General features: G+C 46.4%; 1 protein-coding gene across 1 annotated transcript; it reads right to left on the minus strand.

Annotated features, from left to right (window-relative positions):
* Positions 1-6159: 6159 nt before the first annotated feature.
* ALAS1 (5'-aminolevulinate synthase 1) lies at positions 6160-13474 on the minus strand. Its single transcript, XM_075096313.1, has 10 exons — positions 13145-13474; positions 12252-12458; positions 11156-11311; positions 10855-11077; positions 10188-10372; positions 9421-9600; positions 9054-9218; positions 7680-7948; positions 7035-7197; positions 6160-6445 (listed from the first exon to the last, which is right to left on the minus strand). The coding sequence occupies exons 1-10, from the start codon at positions 13347-13349 to the stop codon at positions 6285-6287; spliced, it is 1914 nt and encodes a 637-aa protein (XP_074952414.1). The 5' UTR covers positions 13350-13474; the 3' UTR covers positions 6160-6284.
* Between the last annotated feature and the right edge of the window lie 718 nt (positions 13475-14192).

Raw genomic sequence — 14192 nt, forward strand, 5'->3', positions numbered from 1 at the left:
TTAGGTGTCATGGACCAGGTGTGGGCAGGCAGGCAGGCAGTGCTGCACTGAGGGCATCCAGGCCACACACACAGCTTCTGCACAGTGCTCCACTCCCTTGTGCTGTGGGGGCCTGAGCCCCCATTCTCCTGCTCACCTGTCCCATGCTGCACAATGCCTTTCTTGTCCCAGCTGCAGACCTGGTGGCCCAGGGTGGGCAGCAGCTCCCAGCAGGGCCACTGTGTGTGGTAGGAGGCCATTAGCCCTGCTGTTGGAGTTTGGGGGAGAGGGCAGCAGGAGCACACAGTGGGTATTAGAGTCTCTAGTGTCTAATATGACGGTTGAGTGCAGCCTGCTGCCTTTTCCGCAGCACAGCTTAGCAGGGACACACTTTCCAGCTGCTTGCTTTTGAGAGAGTTGTCAGGGTTTAGACAGATTCTCAGCTCACCCTCTGTTAATTTTGGTTGAAAATTAGTAGAAGAGAATCTACAGAGTGGGATTGGTGGGTGCTGAAGTGGTGCAGGAGGAGGCGTGGAGACAAATAACTTGCAGGCAGAGCACCAACCATCACATGTGCCAGGTTTCCTTTGGAAAGTGAGTTACACAGCTGAACTCAGCTCAACACTGAGCAATTTTTGGGGCAATTAAAACTCTCCAAACCTGGCTGCTGTTTCCTAACCCTGCATCCCTACACCCAGCACCCCTGAGAGCTGAAGTGGAGCAGTTGCAAAGGAGTTACACCTGGTTGTAAGCCAAATGTGTGAACTGAAAGAGCTGCCTGGCATCCAGGCTATGAAACCACAGATGTCCACGGCAAAGGTACATGAGCCCTTGCCCACTCAAGAGCTCTGTGCCCTGCGCAAAGCCCTGCCTGGGGGATGGCAGCCAGCAGTGAGTAGTAAATGGATATTTATTAAAAGGTGGGTAAATATATCGAGGATCAGCACCCCAGGACTGTGGAAGCCTGGGGGTGTGGGTGGAGAGGAGGGAGCCTGACCTTGCCTGGGGATGACAAGGGTTCAGGGTCAGGCTGGAGCGTGGCTGGGGCACAGAGCACCCTAAATAACCTGAAGTTCAGCCATGCTGGTGCTGGGCTAGTGGCTCTGGGCCAGGGGCTACCCTTGCTTTAGGTTTTGGTGCCTTGTGTCAGCACTAGCTGTAGCCCAACTGGTGTCTCCCAGATCTCTCTCCCTGGATGGGAGTGAATTGTATGACCAAACTATGGCAGTTTGCAGTGAGGCCCCATGTGCATCCCTCATCCCAACTGCTGGCAGTGGGGCAGAGGACCTAGCTGCAATCCTCTTTGCAAGGAGCTCCCTGCTGCTTTTCCCTGGGAAGCAGTAAGCATGGGTATTGATCCCTCTCTCCCCTCTGTGCACCTACACCATGACTGCCAAGAAGGAGGAGACCCACTTTGTGCAGAGGCTGTCAAAGCAGGCAATCAACAGAGGGCGTTTGTGCTTGGGGCTGACGGGACCCCCATGTAGTGGGGGTGGGAGGCCTGTGGCCCCTTGCTGGGATGGAGAACCAGGGGAATGGCTCTTGCTGGAGGATGAGGAGGAGGAGGTGATGTCAGGAAGGATGGCTTCTCCCTGCCCTATAAAGCCTGGCACCTCCCTGGGGTGCATTAGAAGCAGGTCAGGCTCTGCTGGTGGTCAGGGAAAACCCCCAAGCAGTGGGGCTTGGTTGCTACCTTCTGCTCCATGTGCTGGATCTTGAAGAAGGGCAGGGCTCAAGCTCTCTGACCCCTTGGATGTTTCCCTTCATTAATGGCTTATTTCTGCCTAAAACACCCTGTCTGTCCCATTGCCATCTGTCCCTCCAGGCAGGGGTATGAGCAGAAATTACTGATGATTTAAGGCTAGTTAATATTATAAACATTATCTAAAAGCAAGTGTCAGTTCAAGGTATAATCCCAGGCCATCTGAATACAAGAAAAACAGATTTGGACCAGTGATGCAAGTATTTGGTTGTGCTGCTTGTGTTTAGCCTGAGACCCACTGTGTGCATCCATCTAGAGCCTGTGAGAGGTGGTGGGTCCTGCAGGGAGCAGAAGTTCAGCCCAGATTTTTAAGTGGAATAAAGCATGGGTTTGCTTTTCAGGAGCAGGAGAGGAAAGGTCTTTCTGGGGCTGAACACACCCCAAGGGAAATGCATGTGGTGAGCCACCAGCAGGGGCTCTAAAATACCCATTACTAGGCAGGAGCTCCTTCCATGAGCTGCAGCTATCAGAGAGCTCATGGGGCTTTTAAAGCTCTGGTGTGGGAGGCAGAAATGAGCTGTGTGGTCATCGCCATGCCATGAAAGAAACCTTGGTAAATGTGAGCGCTGGGAGACTGAGCAGTGGCTGAGGGGGCTGCAGTGCGAGTGATGTGCCCTAAAATAAATGGGTGCAAGGCACCAGGGATGCAAGCGCTGTGAATCTGGTGATGTTAATTATGTTCCAATCCTTCTTATTATTTTTTTATTATTATTGTTGTTGTTGTTGTTATTATTACTACTACTGTTGCTGGCTAGGAAACCGCATGGACTTAATGGCTAAAAGCAGCAGCAAGAGCAGGTGCTAGGAATGCTTTTCACGGCATTTATTTCCCCACAGGAGTGTGTTTCAGCAAGGGCCAGCTGGGGCTGGATAAGGCAAATGAATGCCTTGCGCAGCATGGGGCAGGGGAGCACAGAGCCCAGCAGCCGTGATAGCATCCTCCCTCTCTTGTGGCAAAATCCTGCTGGCTGGAGAAGCTGACCCCAGCCTGATGGGCTATTTTTAGTCCAGTTCCCTAAAGAAACAAAGGTTACAAGCTTGTGATGCTGCTTTCCTTATTCTGGGCTGAACCACAGGTTATATCTACTCACCTAGAGCATGCAGTGAGGGGCTTGGCAGAAAACCAAGGCCCCCAAAAGCTTAATGAACATATTAGCAGCTCTGCTAATTAGCAGTCTCTGCCTGGTGGGACAGTGCTGCGGCCTGGGGTGGAGGAAGGAGCAAAGGGGTGGCAGACACCACAGCTGCCTAGCCTGGCACCCAGTCCTGGCCACGGTAGGAGGAGCATCCTCCTGATGCCCCCTCCCAGCAATGGGGAACACATGCTCCTGTTTGCACTTGGGATGTTTTCACTGCCCCTGAACTGCCCGGGCTTCCTCCTTTGTGTAAAGACGTTGAGAAATACAGGAGGGTATGAGTTTAGGGCTATGCAATGTTCAACTAGATGACTTATTTTTGCTCCAGACAAATATAAGCAGTGGCTTTACAGCTGCATTCCTGCTTGCTTACTCTGCCACAGCCATGGACCATTTGTCTCAGACTTTAAACATCTTTTACCAATTACTTCCTCTATTATTTTTCCAGAAACCAAACTAAAGCTTACATAACCATCCCTTGTTATGCAACCCACCATTCAAGTTTTGTTTGCTGGGAAACAATATGTTTGTTTTTCCATTCTTTGTCCTTTTCATTGGGGAAAATTTATCCTTTTTGTGTGTCATTGGATTTGCTGTTCTTTTGCAATTAAGTGATGGACTTCCGTCAGCCTCTTAATGCACACTGGTTCTGTTTTCACACCCTTGCTTGAACTTAAGGTAACTTGTCACATCTGGTGTTAATGGGTGCAGAGGTACCCATCGCCACATGTCGAGGTTAGTTGTGGTCCTGTTATTTCAAAGGTTGCTAGCTTTGAATCTTAGGATTTGGTTCTCTCCTGCGACTAACGTTTGAGAATTCTGATAGCCAGTACCCTTTCTGTGTCTTATTTCTTCTCCTCTGCAGTACAGAATGCATAGTAGCTGCTTTAAATACTAGAAGGAAAATTTTGGCTTATTAACTCTTATGTAAAATGCAATGGGCCAATTCTGAATGTTTTCAGTGAAGAAACTAGAAATGCAAGTAACCTTGTAATGTCAGATTATGGCTATATATTAGTCAACACGTCATGTATGTCCCCCTCACACGCATTGATTGCTTATGCCAGCAGTTCGGAAAGGAATTGAAGGCACATTATGGTGTTAAGGACACTGGTCTAGGAAAGGTTTATGTAGGATCTGTGGCTTTTTACCTGATGTCTCAAATTAACATAGTAATATAACCTAATACAGAATGAGGAAAGCTCTGTAATGGAGATGCAATGCAGTCTTAGGCCACAAACCACTCGTGGCAAAGCAAGGGCGGGGCGTGGTACTGTATTTTTCCTTGAGTAGCACTGAACTTGCCTCAGTAAGATTGGAATAACATCACAGCAAGTGAAAGCTAATCCACTTGAACTGCAATGCAACTACGTGTATATGCAATAATCTGGTAGTGGGTTTGAGCATGCCAGTTCATAAACTGCCCTGTTTAGCAACAGAGCTAAATTACCCTGTTAATGCTATAGCCTGATGGTGAGTAGATTTATCCCTCTTGCAGAACACCTGCACATGACAGAGGCAGCAATCACTTGACTGACTAGCAAGTGGCTTTTTAAGAGTAGCTTGATTGCTCGTGAAGTCAAATATTTTGCTAGGAATTCTATGAGCAGTGTGCTTCAGTACATGCTTAAATGATCAGCTACTTCCAACTGATGGAGCTAATGATTTTGCTCTAATTTCGGCTTCTATCTCCCCATCATGTAGCTATTTGTGATATTCTGGAGGGTCCCTAACAGGAGCTTCGCAGCATGCCTGTAAGCAGTGCCAGGAGGTTGGCTTGTTACATCCAGAAAACAAGAATACCTGGACAGAGTAGCTGTTCAATGACTTGTGAAAACTAGAGTGTACCAGTTATGGGACGTGCCTGTACACGAAGGAAGTACTTTAGTGCTTTGCTCTAGACTCAATGCCAATATTGACCTCTGAGCACATGTATACACCCACAAAATTACTTCCCCCTGTTCAAAGTATGCCCTTGCTATAAATGAAAGCATTAAATAACATGGCAATCAGGCAACAGGCATAAGTTTTCAGAGGAGTTGCAAAAGACACTGATATTCTCTTAAGTGACTTCTGCCAAAGATCTGAATTATTAGATTGCTTACTGATAAACAGTTTCACCCCATTTTCAGTCTAGCTCTGAGTGCACTGGGGAACAGACCATGCAGGCTTGAAGAAACGCAGGCAGCCAGAGGCAACCTGCACCTACCACCTGTGCAGTGGTAAATGTACCCTCCCTTCCCATGCTGCCACCTTGGTTTTCTAAATGTCAGGCAGTCACAAAACGTCCCTTATTAAATCCCATCAGCACTTTTTTCCCCCCTTAATAGTGAGCACCATGCTGGGCACCAAAGGGGGAATGCCTGTGCACAAAACTACAAAGAAGTACAGCAGCAGAGGGAGATAGCATCTAGCAGAACCAATTCTAAATACCTGTCTGCAAAAAAATAGGTACAAGCTTATTATACAGCATTTCTTAAGCTGAGTACATTACTAAAGTTTTAGTGTGCAAGCATCACGGTTTTAGCTGGAAAAATTTTCTTCACCATAGCTGGTATAGTGCTGTGTTTTGGATTTAATATGAAAATAATGCTGATAATACACTGACGTTTCAGTTGTTGCTAGATAGTGCTTACACTAGTCAAGGACTTCCCCAGCTTCCCCTGTTCTGCTGATACACAAGAAGCTGGGAGGGGCCACAGCCAAGATGCTGATCCAAGCTGGCAAAAGGGATATTCCATATATGATGTCATGCTCAGTATAGTAATGGGGGAGGGGAACTAGGGGTTGCAGCAAGCCACACTGACATGGGTCAGTGAAGGGTGAGTGGTTGTATCACTTTTTTTTCCCCCTAGGTTTCATTTTTCTCTCCTGCTCTTTTCCTTTTCATTCTATTACTTCTTAATTATTAAGTTGTTCTTATCTCAAACCCATGAGTTTTCTTGCTTTTGCACTTCTGATTCTCTCCTCAATCCCACTGGGGTAGAGGGAGTGAGGGAGCAGCTGTGTGGTGCTAAACCATGACGGCACATAGTATTACACTTGCATGTTTTCAAAAGCTTTCAGGTAAAAATGCACAAGGAGCTACAAATACCACTCTTTTCATAAGAAATAACTCATCACTTGTAGTACACCAGGAAACACTACTGAAGCTTTCTGTGTGCGCTCATAGAGGAGGCAGTAGTTCAGCTGAAGAGCCTTAAGCTGTAGACCACTTTATTGCACTGGATGCCCTTCTACCTGCTTATGGAAGATAAGCAGAGAAAAAAACAAAGCTAGGTATAATGGCTCTAGAAATTTATTTTCAGAGCTTAGTGCTTCAACTATGATTAAAATACTTCAGCAATTTAAAAATGCTACTGACCAGGTACTAGAACTAGACAAGAATACAACTAATACCGTTACTTTTATGCACTGACAGATACTAGTTTGCTCATGCCACTGAAGTAGGATCTTTCCCGTTCACTCATCACTTCAAAATGTAAGGGTCTTCTACAGAAGTTGCACTCAGCTGATGAATGTGGTTTCAGCTCCAGCCCAACATCCTTCCATGTAGCCAGCAGTTTTTCTGGTAGGAATGGAAAAGTTCATCAAGATCAGTGGATTGCTTTAGAGAAGCAGCAATAGAGATGTTTCAGCATACTTATTCTCCTAGCAAATGAGGAGGGATAGCAGGAATTCACTGTGACATAATTTACCTTGAGTAAGGTGATTGGCCTGCAACTAAGTCTCAGCTACCCTCATACCACCTCTTCTGGCAAGATCAAGTAGCGACTTTCCCCTCAACAGATCTGCATTTAAGACAGGTTAACAGCTTGGCCAAAGACAGCAGATTTCTTTGGACCCCACATAGCACATGAAGATTGGTTTGGACAACATGTGAGCAGGCCCTAGCAGAGGTGGCTGTGACAGACTGGCCAGGTACAGGAATGCACTGGCCTTTCACACTCTTCCAGTTCACAGCACACTGGCCTTCACATGTCATGCTCAAAGCAGGTTAAGTGCAGAAGTACACACTGTGTATGCTGCAGCAGTTAAGACATGTCACTAGCTGGACAGTGTAAGACTTAAGTATTTCCTAGTATCCTTCCTCTTTAGTACAAAGACTGCATAGACAGCCCAGCATTTTCATTGCACTGATCCAAGAATCTACTCACCGAGAAAGTAACTCATCATCTGAGGGGTGTGGTGAGGTGTAGGGGCAATACGTAGTAGCTCTTCTCCACGAGGAACTGTGGGGTAGTTGATTGCTTGGACGTAGATGCTGTGCTGGCTCATCAGCTTGTCACAGATACCTGTATTTTTAGCAGCATCTGCAACCTGAAGTTCAAAATTGTAAGCTACAAGATTAACCAAAACATGCAAGGTGGCAGAACTGGTAGCCCAACTTAGCTAGTCACAAGAATCAAACAGGACTAAGTTAGTCTTCCTTGGGACACTATAAATAGCATTCACATCAGAAAGAGCTAAACACTTGTGCTGTAGAGCCCTCTGGGCATAAGCACAGCATTGCAGCCTAGGTGACTAGGTGTTTATATCTGAACTCTTCGTTTTACTAGCTTGTTACCTTGTCTCCTTGCTTTCTGTATACTGGTTAGATTGTGGGTTTGATACACTTTATCATTCTACTTTACAACATTCATAGCAGGCTGAGGTCAACTTAAGTCAGACTCCTAGCACATCACTGCTGAATGCTAGGACAGGTTTGAACTTTGTGTTAATTATTACCTGAAAGTGTAACGTGATAATGGACAGGAAAACAGGCACCATAGTCCTGTGTCAGCAGTATCCCAAGTACTCACCCGTATTGGAATGATATGGCTGGGGCAGTGCACCACAGGAAGCCCCGCATCCATCAGCATCTGTCTCATAAGCTTCACATTGCGTTGGTGCTGACGCCTCAGAACTTGGCCCTCTGTGCTCTTCAGAGTTCGGATAGATTCTAGGGCACCGGCTAAGAGCATGGGTGGCAGGGACGTTGTGAAAATAAAGCCAGCAGCATATGAACGAACAGTGTCTATCAGAGCACTTGTACTGGAGATGTATCCTCCTACACAACCAAATGCTTTGCCTGAGAGGGGGGAAAAAAAAAGGCAACCAAGCTTATTCCTTCCACCCATTAGAATGGCTTGAAGTATTATAGCCCTTCTTTGTTTTCACTTGAAGGAATGAGTTATTTTGAATACATATGTAGTGTAGTCATGGCAGGCAACAATTCTAGCCCCCCCGCCAATCCTGTATTTACTCAGCACATGCTACAGCTTTGTTTTTAAGTCAATCCTGATAACATGGATCTAGTTATTACACAGCACAGACAGTTCTGGACTCTCTCAAATACTCAATTTTTGATTTTGGGGAAGACTTTAAGCCAAATCATCAAGCATAGACTTCACCACTGACCCCAGGAGATCAACATTAAATCTCTCAGCAGATTTAAAATAATCTGTTCCAGAGATGCTAGAAATAGCCTATGCTCCTAAGGAGCACGCAAGGTTATTACTGTGATTGTGCAGTCAATACCAGTCCCCCTTTCCAAATACAGGGAGATGTTCAGGTACCAGAACAGAGCCACAGGTAGAACTAGAGTGCCTGGTGAATGCTTCTGGTTTTATTAGGCTGTAACTCAAGACTAAGTAAGTTTCAAAGCCATGAGCTTTCCTGGTAAGTTTTATTTATGTTTTGGAAGCTGTTTGAACAACTTCCCAATTTGCAGGAGTAAACTTACTCTTAAGCCCGCATTCTACTCAGATAATAATCACAGTTGCTTCAGTTCTTGCCAAATCTCTTTACATAACTCCCCATCTCAGGTTTCTAGATTAGGAGCACTCCATTTCACATAAAAGAACTAAGTACTATCAAATATGGAGTACCACCCTACTAGCATTCTCACCTGAATTTATTCTTGAGTTGTGTAATAAGCCATTGGAGGACTTTTTGCTAGCTTGTTTAAAGAAAAAAGGCTACCTTAATTAATTTGTAAGGCAGTGTAAGTAGCTTAACACAAGCTTTTCAAACTGCAGGGTATACTTAAATCCTTCAGGCTTTTTGGAAAATCCTAGCCCCCGACAGCCCTTAGCAAGTTGATTTGAATAGACTAATTTTGAGTTAACCCACTTAAATTTGGCTGCTCATAAGCTTTGCTGCCTTAGCTTCTTTAAGTGCCAGGCCATGCATACCAAGCGTTCCAGAGATGATGTCCATTTTGTGCATGATTCCATCCCGGTCTCCTATACCACCGCCACGAGGTCCATACAGCCCCACAGCATGCACTTCATCCACAAAAGTGATTGCCCCATGCTCATGGGCCACGTCACACAGCTCTTCCAGAGGACAAACTGCACCTAAGAACCAAAGCAGTGACCAGCAGTGTAGTATTCCCTGTACTCAGCTTGGATAAACATCAGAAGTACCCCCAAACACTAGGCATTTCAGAAGACTACTTTCACATAAATCCTTCTACTTTATAGTTTTAGGCCTAAAAATACAGATTATTTGAGCACTAACTGCACTGGAAAGATAGAGAATGGTTTGACATCAACTTACCATCCATTGAGTGAACAGTTTCAAATGCAACAATTTTAGGGGTAGATGGATCAGACTTCTTCAATAGTTCTCGAAGATGGTTGACATCATTATGGCGAAATATGTGTTTTGGCACCCTGCTGTTTCGGATCCCCTGGATCATGGAGGCATGGTTTCCAGAATCAGAGTAGATCTCACAGCCTGAGGAAACAGCTCAGTTAGACTTTCTAGAAAGCATTAACTGATGTCCACATTGCTTTATGTATGGGAAGTGTTCAGGCAGCAAGGGTATCATGTTCTGTAAAGTAATGCTCTTGATCAAACAAACAAGTTACAGATCATGAAGCAAGAATAAACACCTAAAATAAGCCTTGAATATTAAAGTAACACAATCTTGAGCTTAAGAAAATACAGAAGTGTTTTTCCAAGTCCTTAATAATTTTATCTAACTCTTAACTTCTGCAGTTAGGAGAGAAGTTCACACCCACAGGTAGGAGGACACTAAATTCCTGCTGCCTCGTTTTCAGATGGAATTTACACACACAAGCAGAAGACTCTCTGCATTTTCTCTAATGCCTTCTGCAGTTCCTAGCTCCTAGATCTCAATCTCAGTAGGCTGCTACTATGATTTGCATGAGTTGACCATAATTTGAACATGGTATTAAAAACTCCAACCATACTTTGCGGATTGAGTAGGATGAGTCCTCGCTTTGGGTAGCCATTTGTAAAGTGTACTCCCAGCAGGGTTGTTTTTTGTGGTAAATGGCGGGTGCAGTTTGAGATCTCACCTGGCAGCATCTTAGCTAGAGTGAAGAGGGTGGAGTCATTGGCTACAAAGCAAGATGAGAACAACAATGCTGCATCTTTTCCATGAAGATCAGCTAGTTCTTTTTCCAAATCAACATGAAATTTACTTGTTCCTGAAATATTTCTTGTGCCTCCTGCTCCAGCACCATGTTGTTTCAGTGTATCCCTACAGAGGGCACAAAGAGATGCATTAGCATTACTGCATGACACAGATTAATAAAGCATCATTGCCAAGAACATCTTAGTACATTATCGGTATTGTTCTAAAAAGGAACTGGCTGCAAAAAGTAGCTGTTAGGTTTAAGGATTGAGCAACCTGCAGAACTCAGGAATCCAATAAGCTAAGAAATCGGTTACCAAGTACAGCTGCAATATACCATCCAGTTTATCTGGTAACATCTGAGGGCTTCTGAGGAAAATCCAAGGAGCAGGGTCAGTGACTGACAGGTATACTGCAGCCCTGGAGCTGAATACTTAATTACCTACCCCAGGTCAAGAGAAGAGTGTAAGCTTAATTATAGCAAGAATTATATCAGAAGCAGCTTAAGCAGCACAGTATAGAAATCAATTCTTCAAAAGCCTTCCCACAAAAGCTACTGCAGGGCACTATAGCTTGAAGCTGCCTCTTAAGAATACGGCACTACTCACATAACTGCTCCACACACACGAGGGTGACGACTCATCCCCAGGTAGTCATTGCTGCACCAAACAGACACCTCTTTCTTGGTGATTAGAGAATCAGTATAGTCATCTGCCATGGGAAAGATCTGTGCCTTTCGGTTCACTGTTTTGAATACTCGGTAGGTGTGATCCTTCTTCTTTTCATCTATCTTTTTCTCAAAGAACTGATCATATTGGAACGTGGATACAGCTGAAATGAGACAGAGACTTAAGCACACAGGAAGTAATAAGAGACCAGGTCTATGGCAGTTTTGCCAGACAATCTTACATTTTGGCAAGTTATCTTGAAGCAGATGAGACACACTTTCTGGTCTTTGCTTCAGCACAGTATCCTTAAACTTCTTCAGCAAGCCACTCCACTCTTCTCCCTCAGTCTCAATATTCCTCACTGTGGAAGCAGTTGGTATTTTGGCAAATTCTGTACCTACAGACATTGTAATAAATTCCAATGACCTTAATTGGTTTGAAACAAAATGAAGTAAGTTTTGCTCAGCAAAGCAAACATTTTAAGTAACTAACTCTTAATTCTTCAGGAAGCACATGCCTGAATCCATGCGCCCGTTAGGATCAGCTATTTTATTTGCTTACAGTTTTGCATTGTACAAGACAAAAGGAAAACCTTGCTATTCAATGACAATGCAACATGTAATTTCCTTACAACACATTTGGTACATGACTCAGAAACCCACTCTATACAGCTACAGTATTTATCTGAAAGAGTTGGTACACACCTAACAGAAGGCAGAGTTCAAGTCAGCTGCTTCCTTTTCATTCCTAATATTTTGTTCATCTAGTACAGATTTTTAAGACTATGCCACAGAAAATAAACAGAAAAGTAAAATAAACTTCCTGAGACAGACAGCAAAGCTTACAGACATTGGTGAAAGTTCCTTCCTTTGAAGGACAGCCCTTCCGCATCACGATTACAAGCCAGCCAACACTCTTCAGTTCCATCAACAAAAAAGCATTTGCTTGCTTTCCAGCTTGGATTTATGCTGGTACTTGCACGATACCTCAACCCAGTTTCTTCCAACTCTGGATGTACCACCTTGTCTATACCAGCACCCTGGTAAAGCTCTCTCCAGTCCTAAGCATCCACTTCGGGTGCAAGCATAACAGCTCAATTCACACATTTAGAGCCAGCATATGTTATTCCCCACACTAAAATCACCCAGGGGAAACACTGCACAATATTGCAGGTATGGCATTAACACCTACACTCTCCAACAGCTTTTTATTGCAGTCTCCCATAGGCTTACCTGCATCATTTAAGCGACGACTATTAGACCTGGCATACTCTAGGGCAAAGTCAGGCACCAGAAGCTCCCAGGAGGAGCCAACGCTTCAGCGCACAGAATACATACCTTTCCTGTCTGCCTGCATTTCCTGCACATCCTCTTGGAGTTCTAGGCTGGCTTTGCAGAAAACATTACTGTTCTTGTGATTCATCTGAGCTGCCAGGAACGGGCATTTGGTAGCAGAGCTCTGGCTAGCACCAGCAGGTGGGTGGCCAGTAGGCAGCTGGGATCCATCTGTATTCTGTTGGGCCACCTCTTTGGCATTTTTGGCCTCTGAGGTGGAAGCAAAGAAAGGAAAGCACTTCAGCATCACCATTTTAATATTGTGCCTTAAGCTTTTCTATCCATTACCTTCACAATTAATTTGGTATAAGCAATTAATTCAGAACTATTTAACAGAGCAGTCACATTTTACTTATACAAGCACAAAATCCCAGTAACCCCCAAGGGACACGCAATTTTAAAATACTAGATGTAGCACTGTACCCTTTGAGAGGAAAAAAACCCCTCTTTCACTGCCAAAGGGGAGATTTTACTTAAAGGAGTTTGGCTATTTTCAGCCACCAGGCCTTCCCCAGCTGCAAGCCTCAGCTCTCCCCCGAGTGCCGGAGAAAGAACCCCCCAGGAATGCCTCCGGCTGGGGCGAGGAGCCGCTCAAGCCTGAGAAATCCCAGCTGCGCGATATCGGACCGGAGCTCACCGCAGGACGCCCTGACAAGCTGGTGTCTGATTTGCACCCATGCTTAATCACCGCAGGTATTTAAAAAATTGAGCAACCCTTACCTCGAAGCTGCCCATTCCAGAAACTTCCTTCTATGATATACAATGTCTGTGCACACATATATATTTTTCCTTAAGGGCGACCAGGCCTGTCCCTAGGAGGCCTCCCCGCTACAAGCTACCACGGTCCACCCCTCAGGAGAGGCCCAGTCCCCGCTCCGCTCCCCGTCCCCACTCACCCCGGCGGGCGGCGGGGGTCTCCTCCTCCGCCTGCTGCCCGCGGGCGGCGGACGTGGCCAGGCCGCGGGCGGCGGCCACCGCAGGGGCCGCCTCCATCATCCGCGGGCAGTGCTGGGCGTAAAGGAGCAGGGAGGGCCCGGCCTTCTGCAGGAAGGTCTGCGAGACGCGGGCCAGGAACGGGCAGCGCCGCACCACCGCCTCCATCCTCGCCGCCTGACGGGAGGCCGAACGCTCCGCTCACACTCACCACCGACGCACCGCGGAAAGGACGAGTGAGCCCGGCGCCCCGCTCCCTATATAGCCCGGGGCAGCCGCAGCGCGCCTGCGCCGCGCCGCGCCGCCACACGGCGCAGGCGCGGGGCTGGGGGCGACTGCTGCGGGCGAGCGGGGAGTAGTGCTCCGTGGCTGCTGGGGGCCCGTGCGGGGATGGGGTGGCAGAGGGACCCCGAGAGGCTCCCGGGGGACTCTGAGGGGACCAGGTAGCTGTCGGGGGTGTGTGTGAGGGGACGGCCTGTACGGGAAGAAGAGGCGGGAAGTTGTCCTGCTTTGGGTTTCCCCTCAGTCCCAGGCTGTGTAACGCCTGTTTCCCAGAAGTACTGGAGTCCCTTACCCCCAGGATAGTAGATTTGGGGGCCCCTAATGCACCGCTTCCTTGGAAACCATGAGTCAGCTGAGTGGGGAAACCCAGCACTGCTCAGATGCATCTCCTGTATCTTCTCACCTGTGACTTCCTGGGGAGTCCTTGCATGGGGCGGGGGTCAGAAAGCATCGGGTAGTGCCACTGGTGGTGGTGGGATCCTGAACCCCTCTCACTTTGCCTGCAGCCGCTATGAATCAGTGTCTCTTAATGGTGATGCTCAGGGTGCCACCACTGCGTTTTCTGAAGCATAGCGCCATTGCCCAAGTTTTAAAGATAAATAAGCCTCTTGTGAGAATGACAGCATGAAGTACAATTGAATCCTGCATCCTCTGGTTTGCAATGGACATTAAAGTTTATTTCTGTGAAAGAATATTTACCGGTGAGTAATGATAAAAGGAGTTCTCCTT

This window comes from Phalacrocorax aristotelis, chromosome 6, assembly GCF_949628215.1.
Source record: "Phalacrocorax aristotelis chromosome 6, bGulAri2.1, whole genome shotgun sequence".
NCBI lineage: Eukaryota > Metazoa > Chordata > Aves > Suliformes > Phalacrocoracidae > Phalacrocorax > Phalacrocorax aristotelis.

Bases quoted from the DNA above. Each gene is read 5' to 3' on its own strand.
- ALAS1 (XM_075096313.1), bottom strand. From the start codon at position 13,349: ATGGAGGCGGTGGTGCGGCGCTGCCCGTTCCTGGCCCGCGTCTCGCAG. The intron at 12,459-13,144 runs GTGAGTGGGGAC...CTTCCACCTCAG, and splicing joins GACCCCCGCCGCCCGCCGGG to AGGCCAAAAATGCCAAAGAG. The intron at 9,219-9,420 runs GTAAGTTGATGT...TTTGGTTCTTAG, and splicing joins AACTGTTCACTCAATGGATG to GTGCAGTTTGTCCTCTGGAA.